The sequence below is a fragment of the Notamacropus eugenii genome, chromosome 7, assembly GCF_028372415.1.
Source record: "Notamacropus eugenii isolate mMacEug1 chromosome 7, mMacEug1.pri_v2, whole genome shotgun sequence".
In the NCBI taxonomy this organism is placed as follows: Eukaryota; Metazoa; Chordata; class Mammalia; order Diprotodontia; family Macropodidae; genus Notamacropus; species Notamacropus eugenii.
The window spans coordinates 28,606,708-28,631,917 of NC_092878.1; the positions used below are offsets into that span (position 1 = coordinate 28,606,708).

Sequence of the window (25,210 nt, forward strand, 5' to 3'; positions counted from 1 at the left end):
TGTACTTGGCCCTGTACTATTTAACACTTTTATCAATGATTCTAAGGATAGCATACTCATCAAATTTGCAGCCCTGGAAAGAATAACAATTGGTATCCAAAAAGACCTTGAAAAGCTAGTACCCTGAACTAAATCTAAATTCAACAGGGTTAAATATAAAGTGCTGCATATAGGTTTAAGAAATCTACTTCATGACTATATGGCCGGGGAGACACAGACAGATGACAGCTATTCTGAAAAAGATGCTGGGATTTAGAGGACTCTAAACTCAATATAAGTCAGCAATGTGATGTGTCAGTCAAAAAAGCTAATGAGACCTCGAGCTGCACTAAGAGAAGCACAGTTTCTAGGAATAGGCAAGTCCCACTGAACTCTAACCTTGTTAGACCTCATTTGAATACTGTATGCAGTTTGGGGTACCATGGTTTAAGAAAGACAAGTAAGCTGGGTAGTGTCTAGAGTAGGGTAATCAAGATGGTGAAAGGCCGTGAATTCATTTCATATAACGATCAACTGAAGGAACTAAGCATGTTTAACTTGGAGAAGAAAAGACTGAGGGTAAACATGATAGTGGTCTTCAACTATTTCAAGTCCTGTTATAGGAAAAGGAACCAAACTCGTTCCATTTGGCCCCAGAGGACAAAACCCAGAACAAAGAGGAAAAGTTGAAAAAAGGAAAATTTAGTCTCAATGCCAGGAAAATCTTCCTATTAATTGGAGTGGATCAAAAGTGAAGGGGGGGTCTCCTACCCTGTGCAAGTCTTGAGGCAGAAACCGATTGTTGGGGATGTTACAATGAGACTCTTCATGTATGGATTTGACTAGAAGGCCCCTGAAGTCCCTTCCAACTCTCAAATTCCTTAATTCTAGGAAATCTACATTTCAAAAGGTAATCTTAGAGATAGCCAAGATGTTAAGAATGTAAGGTGGCGAGAGAATGAGAAGAGAGTGGGAGATATGGTAATAAAGGCAACAAGCATAAATAAACCTTTCTATGAGTTTGGCTGTAAGAGGAGAAAAGCTGTAGAACAATACCTTGAGGAGAAGGCAGGGCAAGTAAAGGTTATTTAAGGCTAGGGGGAACTGGTTCCAGTTGGTAGGAAAATAACCAATGGATAAGAGGAGACTGAAGAAGAGGGGGAGGTCATGTTCAAGGAGGCAAGTTCTTAAAGAGGTAGAAGACGATGCAAGCAGAGAACAAAGTAAAGGAAAAGAAAGTGACAGAAAATTTTCAAAAAGTGTTGAGGTGTGACGTAGAGCAGAAGAGGGAATTCAAGATGGATGTCCTCTTATTTTTTTCAGTAAAGTAAGAGGGAATCAAGTTCTTTGCTGAGAGATGGGGTGAAGGAGGTTGTATAGAGGATTTGAGGAGAGAGGAGAATGTTTGGAATAGTCACTGTGAAGAGTCAATTAACGACTCCATTGTGGTAGAATCAATTAAAGAAAAATAAAAGGATTGCCATGCAATAGTGAGCGCCCAGTTGAGATGAAATAAATCTGTAGTAAATCTAGTCAGCATAGCTGCATGACTTCCTCCAGCAGCATTCAGTATTCTAGTTGGAGTCTAGCTAAGCACAACTGGTGACTGGGTGAGAGGCCAAGGGAGTCAAACACAGTTTACATTCTATAGCTGACTGATCTCCCAAACTGTGAAGAGTACACTGTGAAGAATAAAGCCAGAGTAAGGGTGATGGATTAGCATCATTATCAGAATAGGCCCTCTAACAGAGGTCCTAACCCAAGCAGGATAAGACATCCTTTAGAGCTAGTCCTCTACAGTATCCAAAGATAGTAACCACCTCCAACTAAGTATGTAGTAAAAGAGTTAATAAGGATGAGACAAGACACATGACATAATGGAAAGCCCCAAAACACAAAAGAATTCTTTCTTCACTTACCTAACAAACTGACCAGAATCTTAAACTGAGAAACCACATGGATCTAAAAGAAAAATAAGCAAATCATTTAACTCAAAGTATGTTGAAAATCTGCCCACCCTTGTTCATTTGGCTACAATACTGACAAAGGATTCACAGTACTTCTTAAAAGTTAAGGGGGAAATCTGTAGATTTTTTATATGAGACCACAACTTCCTATGAAAAAAGACCTCACTCTGTGAGCTCTGTGCCCAGAGGGTTTCCCTGTCATGGGGAGAAATGGGAGGGACTGAAGCAGTTGGCAGAGATTACCATTAAAGGGAACACTGACACAGGCACCGAACCCCCACCCCCTTTCAAATTCTAGCCATTATTACTGCCCTAGTTGCCCACCTGCTGAATCTTTTTGGAGAAGTTCTTGTTTGATTTTTCTAGAGTTACTTCAAATCTGTTGCAACCTATGAAAAAGAAGTAATTGCATACAGTTCTAATGAAGGAATACATTAGGCAATCCCTCTGCCCACAAAACACAAGCAAAAAATTTTATAAACTTCTTCGTATGAAATGTCAAAAAGATAAGCTTTCATAGATAGAAAACTTCCTATTGTCTTTGCCAAAAAGAGTAAAATGTTTGAACTTCAATTTAATAGCACAGGGTCTTATGCCCCTTCCCTTAACAGCAGAGCAAGATCCCACCAGAAGAGTTTAATTCAGCTGAAAGGCACTTGTGGGCCTGCAGAACCCAATTCTTTCTAACAAGGGCCTAGACAAGAAATTCTGAAAGGAAGGGGCTTTCATGAAGATGTCAAATAAAAGAACACAAGCGGAAGGACCAATCCCAAAGAAGTCTTTGGGTCTAGAAAACTAAAGCCCAGGAACTACTCTATGGATCAGAGCAAAGGACAGACCATACACTCAACTCCAACCCAAGAGTTAAAGCAGTCTTAAGCACCCAAACTTACTGCCACTTTCAAATGATGCCATATCTGTTGGCACTGTTGCAAAAATGAGTAAAACATTATATACTGCGGGAATATACGACTCCTGCCCAATCTGACTAAAAATCAGCCTTAGAAACGTCCCAGGAAACAAAGAGAAATAGATCTAATATAAATGGAGAGCATTTTTAATGTTAAACATTTTTCATATTTTCCATATGGATATCATACTACTCTCTACACAACTTGTGATCACTCTTTGTGTCTGTCACCATGGACACACCACCAAAGGCCCTGTTTTACTTCTTCCATGTATGCTACACATGAAGAATCTGATAGAGCCCAAAAATCTGTTGGAAACTCTGAACTGCATCCGGGATGACGCACTCCCCAGCAAGAAAAGGAAAATCTTAGCTATGTCCTCCTTGATGTGATACTTACTTATTTGGCTTATTTATTTTATGGAATAAGAATTCTCTTAGTATCTTGAAAAAAGCACAAAATGTAATGCAAGTAGGAGAGCGTGGGGAGGTATAGATGAATGCCAAAGTGAAATCAACCTTTCTCCCTTCCTCAAAGGCCCGGTGTCAGCCCCATCTGGTCCAATCCTGGAAAAGCTCTATAAATTCTAGATTGATATGAGAAGGCCCAGGTCTATTCAGGAAATAACACAGTACAGTGGAAAGAACACTGCATCGAGAGTCTGAGGACCTGGGTTTAAATCCCACCTCTGATGCTTACAGTCGTGTGTGACTTTGGGCCAGTCACCTAACCTCTCTGGGCCTCAGTTTTTTTAACTGTAAAATAAAGGGGTTGGATTAGATAGCCTCTGAGATCCCTTCCATCTCTAAGTGTATGTTCCTTTGATCCTATTCCTCAGGAAACCTATGGTGGTTTTGGGATTCTGAAATGATGGAGTGAACTGAACCTGATTCTTCAGGTCAATCTTTGAACCACTCTGGCTTCCAAGGGCTCTTGGGAACAAAAAGAGAAGCTCTGGGCTACCAGGATTCCAGATCTACATTACCAAAGGCTGGGCTAGAATGAGATACTTTTTAGGGTTATCTGGGGAAAGAATGAAGCTTCCTGAAGCACTTGATTAAATGGTAGATTTACCAATCCTCTGAGTTAGGTTAACATCGCTATACAGGTTTACTCTGGGGAATAAATGAAACACATAGAGACCAAATAATTTATCAGAAGTACCAAAGAGGATATATACCCTGGCTATCTGACATATACTACCAAAAGTTGGCCATTTGCAACTTATGTCTATGTGCATATTACAAGCACACAAATCAGATCTTCAGACAAAGAAGACAGAAAACTAGAGAAGGGTGTGGGTAATGGCTTGTTTTTGGATAAGTTATAGGAAGAGGTTTGCAGCAGACTCATTTCCAAATCATCCTATACTATTATTGACAAAGGCTCAGAAAAATGAAGTGACTTGCCCAAACTCACACAGTAATGTGAAAGAGACAGGATTTCTTACCCGTTTTTCTGACCCAGTCTAGCCCTTGTTCTGAGACACAATGAAATGTTTCAACATCAATAGCCCAGTATCCTGACCAGAGCTTTGTAACGTCACCTTACAAGGGAATAATAATGTCTTACAGTCTTCAACCTTCACACAGGAGTTTAGATATAAAAATGGATTCGAGGTCCCCTTATCCTCATTAACAATTGAGGAAACTGAGGCCCAGAAATCAAGTGAATTGCCCAAGGTTATAAAGATAATCACGGGCAGTGCTGGGATTTTTTTAGCCCAGGTCATCTGACTCCAAATCCCACAGTCTCTAGATTACCCCATTTCATCTTTACAACTTTGCAGGTTACACAGAAAATGCAGCTAACATGGGGTAGAATAAGAATCCAGGTCTACTAAATCCTGATCTAACATTCTTTCCCCCAGTCACCTACTGCGAGCTTTTAAATGAACCACAGGTATCACAAACAAAGAGATCCCTGGATATTTGTCAAAGACCTAACTTAAAGGTCACAGGGTCACTGAGTTTTGGAGTGAAAGAAATTTTGGATGTCATCTTCTTTTCTAAAAATACTCTATGACTAAAAGAAGTCATTTGGGCCTTAGAACTTGCTATGCTCTTGCTCTGGAAAGGACCACTTCCTAGAGGCCTGTCCTACTCACCAATATCCTTCCGAATCCTGTAGAGGAGGAGATGACCTTGCTTGGTTCCTACCAGAAGCCATTCCTCTGGAAAGAAAGAGATAGAGTTCAGTGAGATCTAATATAGCCCTACTACCTCAAGCCAATACTTCCCACCCCAGAACACTTAAGTGTACCGTAGAGGAGAAAAATCAGAGCAACTTGCAATCCTGGGGAATGTACTCATTCAAGAGAGCTCTAAGAATCAAGTGTTAAACTAATACATTTTTATTAAACACAGCACTGTACTGGGCATTATGGAAAACATAACAGGATTATAAGGCATATAAGGGCCCCAAATTTTTCAAAGATGTTTCAATAAATCAAGGACTTTTCTATGGGAATAAGTGATTAAAAATGACGATAATTTTGGTCTGAAAAGACAAATGCTGAAGAGATATGAATGACGTTTGAAAATCACAGACTATGAGCTAGAAAGAACTTCAGAATTATCTAGATTGTAATCCAACTCCTTCATTTTACAAATCAAGAAACTGAGGCCTGGGGAAGTGATTTGAAGATGGTCACATAAATTACAAGCTGGTTGCTCTGGAACCAATTCCAACACTTCGGCAAGCACTACACACAGTGTCCCCCAAGTATAATGGTTTAATTTCTTGAAGATAAAGTCATGGAAGACAATTAACTATACCTTCTCACAATTGTTTCTTGGTACCAAAGACTTAGTGCTGGATCACACATAGTTTGGTATTTATTTTCCTTTGATGCTAAGTCAAAGAATTGATCTTCGTCATAGATCAATGTGTTGTTACAGAAAGGATAAATGAGGAACCTAATATGGTTTGTTTTTTAAATTCATTTCCTCAGTGTCTAGAGGACAGGAAATTATTTTTTAAAAGCAAACAGTACATAAAAAGGAAAAGCAATGTGTTTCTTTTGAGACTTTTAAGTGGCGATGAAAAAACACTGAATTGCTGGAGGATTCTACTGGAACAGAATATTAAAAAAGAATTCTACTGATAGCATTTGCATTTTTTAAAAACATACTGGGTTTACAATTATATTTTTAAATACTGTTACAGCAATTATTTAAAAGTTTGACACGTGAATTATTAAATTTAAGAATATGAAAATCCTATTAAATAAAAACTGAACAGATGGAATAAAAGAGGGAATTTTACCTTCATGTAATATACATAAAAATCTATAATGAATAAAGCTAACAAATTAAAAGTGCAAACCTCTGACTTTACAAAAGTAAATGCAATGAAATTACATTAGGAGTGGTACATATATACTTACTATTCTTTCCATGCACAACAATGACTAGATGGATAGACAGATGGATGATAGATAGATAATAGATAGAACATTTATTAAGTGCTTACTGTGTGTGAGGCACCATGCTAAATGCTAGGAATACAAGCACAAATAAGCCAGGAAGTCTCTGCCCTGAAGGAGTTTAAATGGTAATGGAAGAAGACATCACATAATAAGAGTTGGTGGCTGAGAAGCGAGATCGAAGACTGGTTCTGGCCAACAGTAAAAGAAAGCTCACGCTCAGAATCTAGGGCGGCTCCAGGCGTGGCATCTCCCAGAAATAGTCAGAGGGAAAGACAATACCTCAGGAAGAGGTAACGTTACATACCTTTGCTTTTTGCTGATAAAAACAGAAAGACTGAAAAGAGTAACTACCTCCTTCCCTTTTTTGCACAGGTATGGAACTATGAGTACAGATTACTAAATATATTTTTAGATTTGGCTGATGTATTGGTTAATTTCTTAATGGTTAGAGGAAGTAGATGAAGGTGAAAGGAAAACACAGCATATCAATATCAAAAGACAAAAGAAAATAGATGAGAAAATACAGTTTGCTTATACCTACACAAAGTTAGACAGGTGAAGGGAAGGGAACAAGCATTTATTAAACTCCTACTACAAGCGAGGCACTGGCTAAGGGCTTTACAAACATGATCTCATTTGATCCTTACAACACTCTTAGAAAGAGTTTACCATTGAGGAAACTAAGGCAAGCAGTGCCTGAAACAAACTTGGGCAAATAGTTAAATGACCTGCCCAGGATCACAAGGAAAGTGAGTATTTGAGGCTAGAAATGAAGTCAGATCTTCCTGACTCCAGGCCCTGCACTCTATCCATTGCACCACCTAGATTGCACCTTTCTTCTAGATACCCTAGACAGTATAGAAAGAATGAAGTAAAAACACCCAGAAATTCACAGGAGACAAAATCCAAGAAGGGAGCCAGTGATAAAAACTCATGGCCTCAGACACTTATACATAAAGTCCAAGTAACAAGCAAAGAGAACTAGGGATACTAACACAAAGAGGCAAATTTGACCTCACAGTTATTAGTGAGATTTGGTGGAATGGGATCTGCGGGACAAATCAGGAAGCGCAATCGTTTCTTCACATCTTGATGGACCAACAATGAAGAAATCCCTCAAATGACTGGCAGCCTAACAGTGGAAAGTAAGGAGAAATAAAATGTAACAAACATGTAAAGCAGATGGTTGCATCCACTACTGTAGCAAGTCTTTATTATCCTTGGGTAAGAAACATCTGCAGTCCCGTCTAAATGTTTACCTCAACCCTGCAGTTTTATCTAAAAAGATTTCCTTCACTATTGTAAAAGTATTTGTGACCTCCCCTCATCTTCTGCCCTTGAACAGGGAATATCTCTTCACTCCAATAAGAAACCCTGCCAATTACATGGTAAATAATCTCCCAGAAACCTCACTTTTCTCCTTTGAATGAGGCCCCTTCTCTACCCTTCCCACTCCTGGGAAAAGTGTTAAATTACTTGCTTTTATTTTAGCCTCCAACCTTTGTCCCATAGTCACTGGATCCACTAACAGGTACTGTCTCCACCAAGATGTCTCATTCCTCTCAGTTGAGAGAATTCTCTAACAGATCTATGAATGAAATATGACTACAGAAAGGTACAGTTATGCAGCAGAAACAGAACAGGTAAAAGGGTGGGGACAGAGTAGCATTACATATTAAATAAGATATAATCACATGAGGAAGCCAAGAACCAAAGGAGGGGAAAGCATGGTAGAGAACATTTCAGTGAAGATCAAAGAGAAGTGATACTGTTATCAGAACATATTCTAACCCACCTGGACAGGAAGAGAAAACAGAAAACAAGGCGAGCACAGAAGTATGACATGGAGTTGTGACTGAGAATTTCAATTATCCGGACTGAGAATTTCAATTATCCGGATATCTGCTGGAGCTTCCCCTCTCTGCAAAAAGCAGAGCTTCTAAAAATGTGAATGATACCATCATCTAAAAAGTGGAAATTCCACTTTGAATCTCATCCTCACCAAAAGGAGGAGCTAGTTTTAGTGTTGGAAGTGATAGAGACACTAGTGGGGAAGTGGGCTCTCCATCTTCTAAAGAGGAATTTCTATTTTAGATTTTCACCCGCCAAGAGGAACTGGTTTCAGTCATGGAAGTGATGGAGACCATAGAGAGAAGTGCGCATTCCATCAAAAATATATGACACAGGTCTACAGAGAAGGGAAAAATTTATGACCAAACAAAAGACAGACAACATTGTGAAATGCAAAATGAATGACTTTGAGTACAATAAACTGAAAAGTTTTTGCCCAAAGTCAAGGCAACCAAGATTAGAAGGGAAGCAGAAAGCTGGGAAACAATTTTTATAGTCAGTGTCTCTGATAAAAGTCTCATTTCTCAAATATATAAATATATAAAAAAAAAACTGAGTCAAATTTATAAGAATACAAGTCATTCCCCAATTGATAAATGATCAAAAGATATGAACAGGCAGTTTTCACAGAAAGAAATTAAAGGTTATATCTATAGTCATATGAAAAATACTCTAAATCGCTACTGATTAGAGAAATTAAAATCAAAAGAATTCTGAGTTACCACCTCACATCTATCAGATTGGCTAACATGACAAAAGAGGAAAATGATAAATGTTGGAGAAGATGTGGGAAAATTTGAACACTAATTAACGCATTGTTGGTGGCCTGATCCAACCATTTTGGAAAACAATTTGGAACTACACCCAAAGGGCTATAAAGATGTGCATGCCCTTTGATCCAGGAATACCACTATTTCATCTATATCCCAAAGAAATCATAAAAAAGGGAAAAGGACTTAGATGTACAAAAATATTTTACAGTAGCTTTTTTTGTTGAGGCAAGTAATTGGAAATTGAGGGGATGTCCATCAATTGGGGAATGGCTGAACAAGTTGTGGTATATGAATGTAATGGAATACTAACTATTGCACCAAGAGATGGTGAGCAGGCCAACTTCAGAGAGGCCTGGAAGGACTTATATGTACTGATGCAGAGTGAACACAGTAACAGCTACACTGTTCAGTGACTGACTGACAGACTTGGCTCTTCTCAGCAATGCAAAGATCTAAGACAACTCCAAAAACTCACAATGGAACATGCTGTGCACCTCGAGAAAGAACAGCAGAGCCCGAATGCAGATGGAAGCACACCAGTCACTCTCTTTTTGTTTTGATTTTTTATTTCTTTTCTTCTTTCTCGTGGTTCCTCCAATTAGGTCTAATTCTTCTTTACATCATGACTAATGTGAAAAATATGTCTAATATAGAAAAAATTATCTGACAGAGAAGAAGAAAAACACACAAAGTCTAAAACACCCCCTAGATATTGAAAGAGCTTTGAAAAGGTTCATGGAAAGGCCAGTCTGGATCCCTTGAACTAAAAATTATGCAAGGAAGTCAGCCCAAGAGAAACAAACACTCCAGAATAAAGTTCTCAAATGCATCAAGAGAAATGCATCTTTCCAATGAGGAGGAAAAGGGGAGAGTTATATATACTAATGGGGAGGCACAGAGAACAAATCACCCATCTTGAATTTTTAAAGATGAAAGCAAGGACAACTAACTAAAAATGAATTCACAAACAAGGCATGGTCTTACAAGAAGAATGTCCAGGAGTGGGTGCTAAAGTTCTGACTGAGCTGAGGCTGGCAAGGAGGGTTCTCTTGAAAGCTATACTGGGAAATGAAGGAGGATCAAGAGGTGATGGAACCCCTGACTGAGCAGAGAAAAAGTAAAGAGCTGCTTAACTCCATTTTCTTTTTTTCTGCCAACGAAAATGATCTTATCTTTAAAGGATAAAACAAAAATGGCTCATAGTCCAGTGGATACTCAAAATAAGCAGTGGTCCTATGAACAGTCCAATTTTTAAGTCTCCCTCCTAAAAGGAGGTGCTCAGAACTGAATATTACATTGAAGATATTGTCTGACCAGGGCAAAGTCTAGCAAGTATGTCTAGACTCCAGGTAATCCCATCAAGCACCTGTGGGTACTGTTAGTTCTTACCTGACAAAGATCAGTCTTGGGGATTCTGAAGCCTGGACCTGTTTTTGACTACTATCCTGGGACTTCAAAAATGTTGGTGGAGAAAAGAGACAAGACCCAAAAAGAAGGCACTGGGATAGCCTTGAAGAGAATCCAGCACCTTGGAAAAAATAATATTAGCATCAAATATTTCTGTTAACAGCTTGGAAAGAATGCTCCAAATCACTATGAGTAAGGAAAGGCAAATCATTACCATCCTGAGGTTTTATCTCAGACTTTGCAAACTGCCAAGATGACAAAAGGTGGGAAAAGTCAATGTTGGAGGGATTGACGGGTGTACTAATATACTGTTAATAGCACCCTGACTTAGTACAGCTATTCTGAGAAGAAGTTTGAAATTATACAACTCCAGTGCCTAAAACGTCCATGAAATTTGACCCTGAGATTCCACAGCTAAGCATATAACCCAAGAAGGTCACTGACGAAAAAGAAAGGCTCTAAGTACACCAAAATATTTATAGCAGCATTTTTTGTAGTAGCAAAGAACTGGAAACAAAGTTAATACCCATCAACTGAGGAATGGCTACACAAATTGTGGTATATGAATGTAATGGACTATGACTGTTCTGTAAGGAATGACAAACATGATGAATACAGAGAAGCATGGAAAGATTTATATGAACTGATGCAAACCGAAGTAAGCAAAGTCAGGAAAATAAGATAATGACTACAACAACGTAGAACAACTGAAACTGAATATTGCAACGTTATAATCAATAAGAATGGCCCTAAGGAAAAAAAAAGGAAGATATATTCCTGCTTAGAACACTGTGTATGTTTTCAATGTGTTAAACTTTTGTTTTTCTCTTCTAATCTTTAAAAAAAAAAAAAACAGGAGCAGAGAATGGCTCCGGGGGAAATGCAGGTGATGTAAGAAAAGGTATCAATAAAAAGCTACATAAAAAAAAGAAAGAAAAAGACTAAGTTTTGTGGAGTCCTCTAAATCAGGGCCAGCCCAAAACTGGGCTCATTCTAATAAGCTAATTCTCCCAGATCAGGAGAGGTCACTCACAGAGTGGAGGGATTAATTATTTTTAAAGATATTCTGTAGGGATATGTAGAGGTTGAATGTATGTATATCTCACTAGCTGAATGCCAGGTGGCAGAGCAAACTTTTAGGTTTGATGGTTCTTCAAAAGCCATAAGGAAAGTCCAAAAAACCATAGTCCACAAAATTTCCCAGCCTTTCCCACAGTTGGTGGTATCATAGCAACACTGCCTCATAAAGCAGTGAGCAAGCAAAATAATATTTTAATAACATACTGTCCTGTTTTCCACCTCTACTAAAATGTTCCCTTGATCAAGGATCAAAGAAGTTACAAAATAAGGGTATAGGTCAGAGTAGTAGATAGTATTCTTCAGGGACTGAAACTATCTGGTCACTCTTTTACTTGGGATTTCTTAAGGTAAACCATATCTCTCTCAAACCAAACTCAGATAGGAGTTTCATGTGATCTAATGTTCCTTGGAAAGAAGAAAAAGTACATTCACATGACTTTGTCAATCTGCCTTACATTCTTGTAAGAAAGTTCAGCGTGTCAGTTAGCTGTACCCTTGGAAAACCTGAGGCAGACTGAATGTAAGTTATAAATCAAGTCAATGACAAAACTATGGAGGAGACAGTGTGATAGTGTGCGTGTGTATGTGTGTAAAATGGTTATGGAGAGCCCTAAACGTGCTGGGCATTCACCTTCATCATATAACATGACCCTTTCCCTCCTAGAAGTCAAGATTCTAAAGCAGTATACTTCCTATACCATATTTACTAGGTATCGCTCATATACAAAGCACACACTCTATTAATATGTTGTCCTTGCTGTCCTAAACTTAATGGTGAGAGACCGCAGTTTCAGAAATATTTTTATAGTAGGTGGGATCCTCTCTTGACCCCCCAAATTTGGATCAGCTTCTTAAACGATGCCTGATTTCAAGGAAAGTACAACACTTGTGAAGGCAAGCTTGTAAGGTACAGGTAGAATAATGGAGCAGAAGGGATGACAGCAAATCTGCTTAGGTGCCGGGTCAGGTTTTTCCACCGGATGATTTCACATCTGCCGACGGACACTCATTTCACTCAGCCCCAATGCGACTCTAACGTTAAAAACTTTCAAGTTAATGGAATTGTCCAAATTCACCCCAACTCATCCGTTATCAGTTGTCCGGCTACGGCTTTCATCCACCCGTGGGCAGGTTCAGCCTGGCCATGGCCGAAGACGCTGGGCTTTCTTTAGGAAGGGTGGATGTCACTCTACCATTCCCCAAGCTACACGTGCGGGTCTGAGTTTGGTCTGCCCCATCGCAAGGCACGGACACGGACACGGACACGAAGGGCTGACTCTGCCTGTTTTTGCGTTCGTATCCCCAGAAGTGACCCCCAGTAAACACCTTAACCAAGGGTTTTCATTGGCTTCCTCGGCTCGGCGAAGCCAGTCTACATCACCCAGGCCCGGATCTTTGCCCCGCTCCCGGGCTACCCCCAGGACCACTTGGGGCAACCCTTCCAACACCGAAGCCGGGCTGCGCAGGGCTACGGGCCGGGCCTGGCTCTGTCCCGCAAGGGGCCTTCCGGAGCTCTAGGCCGGGGGAGGGACGCGCCCCACAGCAGCCCGCGGGGTGCGGAGCTCGGCGCCTCCGGGTGCTACGGGGACGTCACCCCCGCGCCCGGGTCCGCGGCCCTGCGCCCGCACGACGGGGCGACGCCGGCTCCGCTCGCGGTCTCCCCCACGGCGGGCCCCCCCCACAGGCCCAGCCGCACGCACGCAGACGCACACATACACGCACGCTCACACACGCACACTCACTCACAGACACACAGATACACAGACACACAGACACGCGCACACGCCCGCCCCCCTCCTCTCACCCCAGGCCGCCAGACAGTCGATCTGCAGCGGCAGCTTCTCCAGGATCGGCACCGGCTCGAAGGCGTCATGCATGGCGGCGGGGGGACCCGCGTCGCCGCGGCCGGGGCGTGAGCAGCGATCTTGGGATCCGGGGCCACGGGGACGAACCCTGGGCCTTGACGGCCTTGGGGGAGGCGGAGGCGGGGACGGAGGCGGCGGCGACAGCTCCAAACTTCCTGCTCCGACGGCGATGACACGCCCCTTCCGCCGCCGAGGCCCCGCCCCTTCCGCCAGAGCGCCCGCCTCCTAAACCCCGAGGCACCATCGCGGTCACTGCTGCGTCCCGCGCGCTCGGCAGTCTCCGTAGTCCCGGGACTCTTGCCTTTTTCGGAGTCACGGACCCCTTTGTCGGCCTAGTGAAGCCCATGGTCACCTTCTGAGAAGAGCGGCCCTTTTCTTATCGTCGGAAATGATAAATACCACTCTAAAGTTAGTGACAAATGAGGGTCATTGTCCGTCCCCCATCCAAGCGCGGTGTGCCGGGGTTCGAGGGGGCTGCGAGGACGGCGGGCCCCGCCCCGCCCCCAGCAGGCCCCCCCCCCGTGGAGACCAGGGGGCCCCGCCCCGCCCCCAGCAGGCCCCCCCCGTGGAGACCAGGGGGCCCCGCCCCGCCCCCAGCAGGCCCCCCCCCCCGTGGAGACCAGGGGGCCCCGCCCCGCCCCCAGCAGGCCCCCCCCGTGGAGACCAGGGGGCCCCGCCCCGCCCCCAAGAGGCCCCCCCCGTGGAGACCAGGGGGCCCCGCCCCGCCCCCAGCAGGCCCCCCCCCCGTGGAGACCAGGGGGCCCCTCCCTGTCCTCTTCTGCACCTTCTCCACCCGCAGTCAGTTCTGCCCGAGGCCTCTGGCTCCGGGGCCTGGGTGAGGGGCGCGCCCTCCGCGGCGTGGGTCACCCGGGGGTTCCCTCACTGCTACGTTCGAGGCCCCCCAAATTCCCTCCTCTTTGCTGAGGTTTCCACGCAGGTCCTGGGCCTAGACGTAATCTGAACGTGGCCGGCCTTCACCCACAACACCAGTTTAAAGAGAAGGTGGAAGCGCCTAAAAGTTCGGAGTGGAGGAGGGATTTCTGGACTCGGTGCCAAGAAACAGGAATTTCCAGTTGGATTGGGCGCGCATTGATCAGGGGCCTGTGCGCCCCAGGCTCGGAGGGGCAGCCCCCGCGGGGTGGCCCAGGTGCAGCACGTCCGGCCCCACCCCACCCCCAAGGAGTCAGGGTCGATCCTGATCATAACTGCTGCAGGTGGCACGCGGTTACCCACTTCCAGTAACGCAAAGACTGTCCCTGAGGTGTGGCCTTGGGCCCCCCGGCAGACTTCCGGCTGGTGCCCCTCAAAGCCATGGCACAGCCAGCATCAGTACCAAACACGGTAACTGCTTGGGGAGCTAACCCGGGAGGGCGGCCAGGCTTCACCTCTGGTACTTGAGTTCTGCCCGTGAAACTTGGGGCAGTCTGTACAAAACTTTTTTAGGAGGAGGCTCTCTGACCAGCAGTTTTCCAGTCTAGGAAGCAATCAACGGGTGTGGAAATGAACATTTTCCCCATAACAGAGGGTACAAGACTTTTGGAAATAGGTGATTAAAAAAAAATTTGAAAAAAAATCAGAAATGTTTTGACTTTAAGGTTTTTAATATTAAAAAGTGGCATGAACTTTTTGTATTTAGAACAGAAATCCGTAACTTGGGAAGGCAAAAGTTGAGAAAACTGTTAGAACAGAATGGAGTTCTTTAAGTGATTTCTAATTCAGCAACTCCCCTTGTGGACGCCTCTAACCACTCCTAACCAACCCCAGAAACAGGAACAGTTCACCCTAGTGTGTCCTACCCCGTACAGGGATATTCAACCAAGCTGGAAGGACCTGCCTCCTTTATAATCAGCTGTCCTCTTCATATCCTCTCAGGTGGAAGGAAAGCCTCTGCACCTGCTGCAATACCAGGGGAACATCTACTACCCTGTGATGCCAGAGCAGACAAAGCATTGCATAGGAGATAGCAATGCAGCACTCAGAGGCTGTCGGAGCAGTAGTTCAAAGTTCTCAGGTGTGCACCACATTGCCAGCAACGGGGTGTGTCACAACAGCAGACATCAAAAGAGTTTTAAGCTAATATTTTCTCTCTAAATTACATCTGAAATAGAAAAAATCTTTAATATACACCATTTTGTAAACAAAATTGCACTTGATTTTGCTTTTAAAAAATGATCTGAATCCCACTGTTAACATTTTCAAATCTTTCTATTTTTTGGTACTTTTAATCACTGATAGTACTGGGGACTCCTTAACTCAAAGGGGCCCGTTTCATCTCCCAACTAGCTCTGCAAGGTGTAACATTTGCTCCTCAGGAATCTGAAGGATAATGAACAACTTTCCCCATCACCTCTCCAAAAAAATAAATAAAATCAGAGGCAGTTGCTTCTGGGCATTACACATTGTGGACTTTGTCCCTTTGGTGTTAAAATTTCAGTCTGACAAATTAAATCGCTGAAACAATACATGTGGTTTGCTTAAACATCCAAGTCAGGGATTTGGAGTGGCAGAGGGGGAACTGTAAATCAGGACCTTTTTATGAGGAATTGTTATTCTGTGACCTGTTTCCCAATGGGATGCTCGTCTGGTTGCAACGCCTCTCTCTCACAAGGAACAGATCAGGGGGTTCCACTGCCTTCTTTCAGCCAGTGGAGCAGCAGCAGAAGTCTGACACAAATGCTGATCTCTTCCCTGACGCTAACAAGCTCTGCCCTGAAAACTTTCCATTCTTCATTCCATTTTGGATCTTTCAAAGTGCGTGATCATTCTTTCCTAGGGCAAAAAAAGGATTATTTTTAGAGGGGCCATGGTTTCTTGTTCAAAATTTTTCTTCTTTAGATTAGGCATGTTGATATTTTAATATGTACACATTTTAGAACATACGTCCACCATAAGGAACAGCATGAAGTAGGAACTCTATTTTCCATTGACAGTTTTAATAGCTGAATGACACCGTACCTTTTTAATAAGTAGAGATGATTGCTAAGTAGTGTGCAGTTATTTCAGGCAAAAAGCACAAAGATGAGAGAGACTGGCAAAGCCAGGGCTGTCATATGCACGTAAACTTATCTGCAATTGTACCAAAGGTTATGTCCCTCTAGTTCCAGCCCTTAAGGGCAGTGCTGCCCTGGCAGGTGAGCAGAGGTCAGAAGTTTGCTAAAGAAACAAACTTCGGGTACAGGATTAGCTTGGATGGCTGTCTGAGAGGACTAGGAACTTGCCACTATAATAGTCTATACACAAGTCCTAGAATGCTGGATGTTTGGTAGACTCAATTCTAGAGGCCAGAAAGAGGTACAGGGCTCATATTTGTAGGCTGTTTGTTCTCAGTTTACACCAACAAGGAAATTGGGAAAAAAGAGAAATCAAGGAATTTGTCTATTATCATACAGTAATTAGAAAAGACAAAAAAAAAATCTGCCCATGATCTAGTCCATCAAAATGACCTTGACAGCTTCCCAGAAATCAAAAAGGACCAAGCTTACACATTACTAGAACATTCAATATCCAGACTGCAAAAATTAACTAACACAAAGAAAATTAAACCTACTCTAGTCAATTACTTACAATGTATTGAATAATGGCATGAATAACCAGACAGTTAAAAATCCCATTTGCTTTTGATGTGCTACATTATTTTTGTGGCTGTTTAATTTTCCTTATTAAATTTAGCTTTAATATTAAAATTAATTTAATTAATTTAGTATTAATAGATTAATTAATTTAATATGAAAATCATTTGTATTTCCTGAACACATCAGGTGAAAGTCATCTAGGGAGGACATTAGTAAAGAGGGAGGAGTTAGGTTGGCCATATATAATTTACACAAAGATGTAGATTGGTTCTGTAACTTTTCAAGAGACACATATTTACATCAATGTTTGGGGGACTGGGGGAAACCTGAACACTTGAAAGTTATATTTTTATTATGTCTTGCATTCCATACTTTTTTATTACTGCCTTAACAATAGTTCTCTAGGACATTAGGTAAACAAAGTCAAAGTAATCTCCTTAATGAGGCTTGCACGTTCTAAGATCAGAGAATTTACTTTAAAAAGTTTGCTTACTGACCTCATCGGAATCTAGAAGGGCTGGAAGTGCTCTGTAGAAGAAAAAAGACACCAACAGTCAGAGAACGTGATGCTTTAAAAAATGGAATTAAGAATGAGACATCAAGCTTTTGCTACAACTACCCAGAGTTTTGTGTACAAAATTCAGTGGCCCTTTCACAAGAAATGTGTCATAAGAACTGATGGAATGGTACTGAAAAAGAAAAGCAGACCTAAGATTTCACATGCTAATTAATAGTATATTAAACTTACAGCCCCGGTAAGAACTTAACTTCAAAAAGTCATCTCTTCCATTATTTCATTTTACCCCTAAGCAACTCACCAGAAATGCTTCCTTAAGAACATTAAGGAAAAATATTAAACAAACTTCATTTGAAATTAGCTAATTCTTTTGATTATCTGAAATGTTTCTTGCTGAATATCAATCCATTTTCTTCTCTTCAGAGCTTAAAATAAAAATGACTGATTGTTATTATTTTTATTGGGGCAACAACTTGGAACGTAAATTACTAATCGCCTATGTTAAATAATCTCAATTCCTTTAACCTTTTCTTATACCATTTCTAATCCTTTAATGAATTTCTCTTCTGGCTGAACATTCTGTTATTTTAACCAATTCATCAACAAAGTAACAAAATCATTCTGGCTATTAAAGCTATTTTTGGAGTCACAATTCAAATACTCACACATCTGTCACTGAAGAAGGAACATTTTCTTCTACCCATTTCAAATCATCTTCTTGCTGGAAGTTAAAATTTAGCAGGTATCACCACAATGAAAATTAGACAACACAAGAGTTAGGCTAGGCAATTTTTAAAAAAAATTTACCTGGTAAGTACAAAAACATAATCAAAACAAATTGCAAACCCCCAAAAGTTCAATGTTATTTTTCTATTATGAAAAATCACACCCCCAAAATGCTATGACTACCAAAACCTGCTACACATTTTTAAATACCTTAAAACTTTTTAAAAAATCGTTTGGAGCACTAAAGTCACATTAATTTAGCAGAGGGGGAGTTGTTCAGTGATTTTATTCCAAACCAAATAAATTAAATTCTTGATATGATACACTCTTGTATTCTTTTGCTGGCTTGAAAATTATGGTTTTCAAAGTGCATATAACCAGATAGCTGATATGCTGTTTAGTTTAACTGAATTAATTTTTATTGTCTATTTCTTTTTTATTCAAAGGCTGGTTTGCTGGAAGGGGAAAGATATAATAGGAAAGGATGGCCTTATAAAAACAAAAGGTAGCAACCCAAACTAAAAACATTCTAAAACGGTTTTATTTTTAAGGATTTTCCTTCTAATATATGTTTATGACATGAGTGAACATTAAAAATTATAATGAATAAGGCACCCTTATGTGGGACAGAAGCATAATGTGCTCTAAGAACATCTTAGGTACTGACACAAAGCAGGTCATCTTGGGTTATTAATGAGGTCAAGGGATATTTCTTCTGCTGAAGTGTATAGTATCACATCCAGGAAAGGTTATTTCCTAATGAAAATTCCTGGACAAAACTGTTAGACTTTTAGCACATAGTATATTATGCAAGGATTTTTTCAAAAACTAGCTGCCTACAAGGCACTTACAAGTCTTAAAATAAGAAATTAATTATAATATTTACCACCTTTTAGTTTTTTCTTTCCCCATAATCCAGATTATTTCTAAACTAAATTTGATTAAAACAAAATTTAATCAAAAGCTGGTCATAAAATCCAGATAAATTCAGTTTCTGTCTACATTTTCAACACTGTATTCCATGGGACACTTGAACAAGACATAAATTCTGTGATGAGGTTAGATTTTGTTTACACTTCAGGAAATATACTAAAGTTTTAAAGGACTGTAACAGTCAAATGAGGAAGGCTATGGGCACTTCCAAGGGGACTGGGAGGCGGAGTTCATACTCACAGCTTTGTTCACTTTACTATTTCCATTTGGTTCTTGTTTTGTGCTTCTCATTTTCATTCCTTCTGCAAAATGAAGGTATTAAAAACTAAATTAAATAGAGTGGTTAGTTCTAAGGACACAGACCAGCAAAGAATACAGAAATAGAGCCAGAAGTACTGTTATAGACACTAAACTATTAAAGAACATGCCATGGATAAGAAAAATACTAAAAATGAAGAGAAAGATCTCTCCTTATGTGAAATCATGTAAAACTTAAATTGTGCCTGTTACTCGAAATCTAAGATTCCATCATTTTAGACAGAAAATCACAGTCAAGGTGAATTTTGTACTTACCAAAGCTTTCTTTCAGCATTGGCTCTTTCTGTTCATCATCTTCCTCCTCTTCAGACAAGGGTGAAAAGGCAAACCTATTGGCAAAAATGTGGAAGAAAAAGAAGATAAAGACTCCAATATTTGAAGTAAATTATGAAAAGGGCAAGTTTTATAGGACCGCCTTGTGTTGCTGCATTTATAGGAATGAACATTTGTAAAAGATAATGGAGTATCACAGAATTTTAGAGCTGTATGGGACTTCATCAACAACCTAGTCCTGTCTAGAAAGGAACCTTCACTATACCATATCCCCCAAAAGTGCACGTCGCTTGACGACAGCTAATAAGGGAGAGGACCACCATCCATCCCAAGGCAGCCAGCCCACTCCATTTTTGGACATTCAATAAGGAACTCTTCCCTCAAAAAAGAAATTCTCCATTACCTCTACAAACAAAGGGCAAAGATAGCTTAGACAACTGAAAATTTCATTGAGCCAACCCAGAGATTCAACCTCTCCCCACCACCCCCAAGTCTTTCACCAATTAGAAGAACTGGTTGTTTTGACTTTCATCACTTTTCTATGCCCTGTCTCCATTAACAGTTTTTATCAACAGTAAAATGTCCAAATTCAAAGCCAACAGGAGAAAAAAAGAAAGAAGAAAAAGACTGGATAATTTTCAGTTATCTAACAGCTATTCTCTAAATAATTGAGAACTAACTATAGTTTCTTAAAGCTATCACCTAGATTATTAACTTCCCAAAACAGTCAAACAAATTTTCAGTAAGTTAACATGCTAGCTCAACATTATATCTCCCCTATCCTTCTAAAGCAGGTTAAGGTTTTACTGAGGTTATCCTCAATAAAAATCTAGAGTTTCTTCTTTCAGCCTGGACAGAAGATGGGATGCTCAGTAATCTCCCATATCTCTTTCTTCACTTACACATAAAGAACACTTGGAGGACTTGGAAGTCCAAATTGCACTCTGAAGTAGAAAGAACTAAAGTTCACATCAACAGATGGTCCTACCACACCATACTAACAGCATACGAAACAAGGTAAGATAAGCCCAGAACCTTTGGTTGTTTGCAGATGGTCTCCACAAAACCATGATGGCAAATAGGATCATCGAGAATAGCAACCGCCAGATGGCATCATCCACCCACAGCTCCTGCCAGTCCTGCCAAGAGGAAATAGGATTACTAACCATATCACTCTACCACAGAATTGGGCACAAAAGTAAATATGGTGAGCCATTTTCCTACACATCTCTTCAGGGCAGCCAGGTGGTACCGTGGATAGAGGGCTGGGCCTGGAGCCAGCAAGACTCCTCTTCCTGAGGTCAAATCTAGCCTCAGACACGTACTAGCTGCATGACCCTAGGCAGGTCACTTAACCCTGTTTGTCTCAGTTTCTTATCTGTCAAATGAGTTGGAGAAGAAAATGGCAAACCACTCCAGTATCTTTGACAAGAATCCCAAATGAAGCAGCAAAGAGCCAAAATAACCCATTTCTTCATAGTACCCAGCAACAGACTCAGAACTAAAGCACAGACCTTGCCCAAACAAGGAAGGGCTAACATGACCTACATGCAAGAGAGAGCACACTGAACAGGATACAACTGGTAACTTACCGATTGACAATCCACTAGCCTGAACTTCATGGTAGTCCAGATGATGAATACGATAGATGCTAAGAGGAAATAGGGATGACTGGTCAGGGAAGGACCATTTTAGTTGACAATCCTATACGAGAAAATGTTTCCTACGACCTCAGACCCAGTCTTAACTGGATCTCACCTATTTTTATCCCATGTGCAATAGGACTTGACTATAACTCTCCAACCAATTACTTTAGCCAGGGACAACTGATGATGAAGGAAATAAGATTCAATTATTCTAGTAAAACTTTACCTCATCCCTTCAACTCTTATAATATTTAAAGAACAGTGCTGTCATTCTTCTGACAGTTGAAATATCCCTACATTTATGAATATAGGCAATAAAGAACCAATGTGTTGAAAAACAGAACTGAAAGTGTGAGACAATTTGAAAAGCTATAACATAATTTGATCCAACAAAAAGGAAAAGGCAACTACATATAAGATACTGTAGTAAGGGCTGGAAATAGAAGAAAAATGTCAATGTGTGCCTTCAAGGAGTCTAAGAGTGGATTAGACAAGGAAAAAATTTAATAATTCACTAAGAGGTAAGACCCACATGAGGATGGTGCCTATTTAAGCAGCAAGGAAGGGACCAACGGAGGAGAGCCTCTGCTAGCGCTAACCATTTCCTATCTTCATCAATCTTACCAAATTCCTTTTTTTTGCCCAGTGGAGGCTTGGGGAATTTATTTTGTCCAATATAGATCAGAAAGAGGTTGATATAACAACACAAACCTTAATTAGTAGTTCCAACTGTAAGATAGATATCATAATACAAACCTTCTCTATGTCACGCCCACAACACCACTTCAATACCATTGTCTCCCAGATGTAGCTTAAAATAGTGTCAACCGCTTCCTTTAAGGCTCAACTCCAATGCCCCCTCTCCCATTAAGCTTTCCCTAAGTGTTTTCCCACTCTTGAAAAGACCTCATCTTTACTTCTGTCTCTGGAAGCAGAAACCATCTTGCTTGCACAAATGTTTGTTATTTAACAATTTAAAGCATGAGATTAGTGAAGGTAACACCTGAACAAACATAAGTAGCTAATAAAACTAGATATTTAAAAAAAAGACCTTTGGCAATAAAACTGCGTAACAGTGAAATGTTTCTAATCATCAGCATCTATACAGCACTCTCCATAGTTTGTTTTACAATAATACTAAATAAAGTTGGTTGACATGACCACTATAGAACTAGGAAATACATCTAAACCAACAGATACAGTGATATAATTTTTTTTCCAGATCACAAGAGTAAATAATAGCAAAGATAAAAACTCTCAATACAGGATCCAAACTCCTGCCAAAACTGAGTCATGCCACATTTTCCACTGAATAATTCACAAGTGTTTAATGAGTACTTCATATAGCCCATGTACTATGCTAGGCACTATGGAGAACAGAAGTTTCACAAAAGAATTATAAAACAAGAAGCTGTGCTGAAAGATTTTAGAACCTACCAGGAAGACAAAACAAAACCAGATACAAAAATATAAAGAAATAACCTAAGTGGTCCTTACTAAAAGCATCACTGCACCTCTGTGAAGGGTGAGCTCAGCTTGAGCTGAAGCAATGAGGAAGGGCTTCAAGGATCCAGTGGTGTGCGAGGCAGGTCCTGAAGGTTGGGGAGAATTTGGAGAAGAAATGGAAGAAGCTCTACGTAGGAGAATCAATCGACACAAGCAATTTATAGGGTTGGAAGTATGGAGTATCCTCACTGGGTGTATTCAACAAGAGTGTGAAATAAGGTTGATTAGAAAAGAGGTGACTTGAGTCAGCAGGCAAGAGGGAGCTATTTGATGTTATTATGCAGGAGAAGTTACATAATGTAAGTTGCTAGGGAAAGATGTGTCCATAAGAGGGACAGGAATCAAGAGTGTTTGTTGGAGAAAAGAACTTCGCTCCAATGACGGCTACTGTGTAATGCAGGTGTGAGGTAATGAAAAATTACTTCCACTCAAAACAAGAAGATGGTGACAGTAGGGACAGGAGGGAAGAAGTGAATCTAAGCAGTATTTCAAAGATAAGCAAATAAGACTTGATGATACACCAGCCTATAGAGAAGAAAAAAAAAAAAGAAGAAATCCAAGATGACCTAAGGGTTTCTGACACAGAAGACTGGAAGCACAACAGAATCAACAAACACCCTGGACTGTTTTGGAGGGGAGATGACACATTTGGCTTTGAAATCCTGAATGTAAGGTGCAAGTAGGATATCCAAGAAGAAAATGTCTTGCAGGCAGTTAGAAATATGAATCTCAAGCATAAGTGAAGAAGTCAGGGCTGGAAGAATATTCCCAACAGCTAGCTAGTACCTCGAACAGACGTTTGTTAATGAAATTGGAGCATATACCTCCTTCCTTGCTGTGGAATACTGTACGTACTGTCAGACTCGGACAATGAGTTACATGGTTTTGACCTACTTTTTTTTCCATTCTTTTTCATTCTTGGTTATAAAGGATGGTTCAGTGAGAAGGGAAGGGAAAAGGGACACATTTGGAAATGAAGGCGATATAAAAGGACATCAATCAAAATTAACTTTTCAGAAAAGAGCTAGGAGCTACAGATTAAGGGAACTTTGCTTGGCACAAAGGCAATAGCTACAAATTCATGAAAAGAAATAAGCTCAGTAGAAGAGAACGGAATTTCAGAAGACACCTATAGTTAGAAGGGCAAGAAGGATTTTCCACTTATGAGCACTACTATGAGATCGATGACAAGTTGGGCTGCCTATCCTAATCCTTTACATTTCATTTTCATAGAGCTCTATGGTAAGAATTTAACTACATTCTCCATACACTCAAATTAAATCATTTGCCTCTTTAGAAGTTATAATTTGTTCTTTACACCTACTGTTCCTCTCCTTTTCCTGTATACCACTGAACCTTCCTTGGGAACATTTAGCTGAATTTTGCACTATGGTATAATGCAGCAAGAGGCTGAAAATCCCTGGATAGATCTCATTTAGAGGGAGAGAAAAAAATCCCATGACTTACCTGCAACTGCTAAAATGAGAGTATTGGTGAAATGGCGATACAGAGAGAGCTTCACGATGTTCCTCCGAAGTTTTAGTAGCTTCATGGTTTGAGTCAGACTGATGAATATGTATTGATAGGTCAAGGAAGTCAAAGTTAGGTGAAATAATCGGCCTAGACTTCTATTTCTCAATCATTTTTGGTTTGTGGGCCACAAAGTTTCTCACCCCCACCCTATCCCTACCAGCTCCCACTTACCATCACAAAGAAATACCACCAAAACTTGAGAGAATTAACAAGGAGAACACTGAATTCAATGCTATACCAATTAGGAATCAAAAGGAGAAAGAAAAATGCTAAGAAAGAGGAAATATAAAAGGGAAGAAAAAGAGGAGGAAAAGTCAAGATCAAGAGGAAATGAGACAAAGAAAAAACATAAGCAGTAAGTTCAAGATATTCATTTCAACATTTATTAAGTATGCACTGTGTGACAGGCATTAGGGATCCTCCAGGAGCTTACAGTCTATTGAAGGACACAATAGGTAAACAAAGAACTAAACGTGATAAAACATAAAGACATGGAAGACACTAACCCAACTTTCTTTGAAAAGCCTCTCCTATCCCCCTCAATCCAAGGGCCTCCCTCTATGATTGTCTCCAAGTTATCCTGGCATATCCGCTATTTACACAGTTCACTGGCACACTGCCTCTCCCACTAGGCTGTGGGCTCCACAAGGGCACAGCTGTCTTTTGCCTTTCTTTGTAACCCCACTGTTTAGCACAGTGCCTGCCAAATGGTAGGCACCTACTAAGTGTTTATTGATTTTACTTTAATAGCTAGAAGGATCAGAAAATGCCTCCTATAGAAAAAGTGAGTAGTACCTTAATGGAGCCTTAAGGTAGAAACAACAAAGTAGGGACAGCAAACTAAGAGGCTGGTATATTCTCCTTTATTCCCATTCCCGAGGTGACCTCTGTACCTCCCTTGTTAGCCCTAGTACACTGCTATG

At 40.7% G+C, this 25,210-nt stretch overlaps 2 protein-coding genes and 1 long non-coding RNA gene across 7 annotated transcripts in view; 1 reads left to right on the forward strand and 2 right to left on the reverse strand.

The window, feature by feature from the left end:
- VPS39 (VPS39 subunit of HOPS complex) overlaps positions 1–13,337 on the reverse strand; it is a 53,285-nt gene extending 39,948 nt beyond the window's left edge. Inside the window, exons 1-4 of one of the 2 annotated variants that reach the window (XM_072625071.1) lie at positions 13,203–13,331; positions 4,965–5,030; positions 2,271–2,335; positions 1,899–1,941 (exon numbers count right to left, since the gene is read on the reverse strand). In XM_072625071.1, coding sequence (XP_072481172.1) covers positions 1,899–1,941; positions 2,271–2,335; positions 4,965–5,030; positions 13,203–13,275 — 247 coding nt within the window. In that variant the 5' untranslated portion in view covers positions 13,276–13,331. Of the gene's footprint in view, positions 1–1,898; positions 1,942–2,270; positions 2,336–4,964; positions 5,031–13,202 lie in introns of both variants that reach the window. The other variant, XM_072625073.1, reaches the window with a different exon arrangement.
- A 106-nt stretch (positions 13,338–13,443) lies between these two features.
- Positions 13,444–15,660, forward strand: LOC140514586 (uncharacterized). 2 transcript variants are annotated; one of them, XR_011970724.1, is made up of 2 exons: positions 13,444–13,671; positions 14,189–15,660. It is a non-coding gene; the product is annotated as an uncharacterized lncRNA (long non-coding RNA). The 2 variants fall into 2 exon arrangements; XR_011970723.1 differs by having other exon boundaries at positions 14,201–15,660.
- TMEM87A (transmembrane protein 87A) overlaps positions 14,844–25,210 on the reverse strand; it is a 30,139-nt gene continuing 19,772 nt past the window's right edge. For 2 of the 3 annotated variants that reach the window (XM_072625079.1, XM_072625078.1), the window contains exons 13-20: positions 24,222–24,326; positions 21,195–21,253; positions 20,638–20,741; positions 19,585–19,658; positions 19,252–19,313; positions 18,018–18,073; positions 17,333–17,363; positions 14,844–16,032 (exon numbers count right to left, since the gene is read on the reverse strand). In XM_072625079.1, the coding sequence (XP_072481180.1) occupies positions 15,991–16,032; positions 17,333–17,363; positions 18,018–18,073; positions 19,252–19,313; positions 19,585–19,658; positions 20,638–20,741; positions 21,195–21,253; positions 24,222–24,326 (533 nt within the window). In that variant the 3' untranslated portion in view covers positions 14,844–15,990. Of the gene's footprint in view, positions 16,033–17,332; positions 17,364–18,017; positions 18,074–19,251; positions 19,314–19,584; positions 19,659–20,637; positions 20,742–21,194; positions 21,254–24,221; positions 24,331–25,210 lie in introns of all 3 variants that reach the window. The other variant, XM_072625080.1, reaches the window with a different exon arrangement.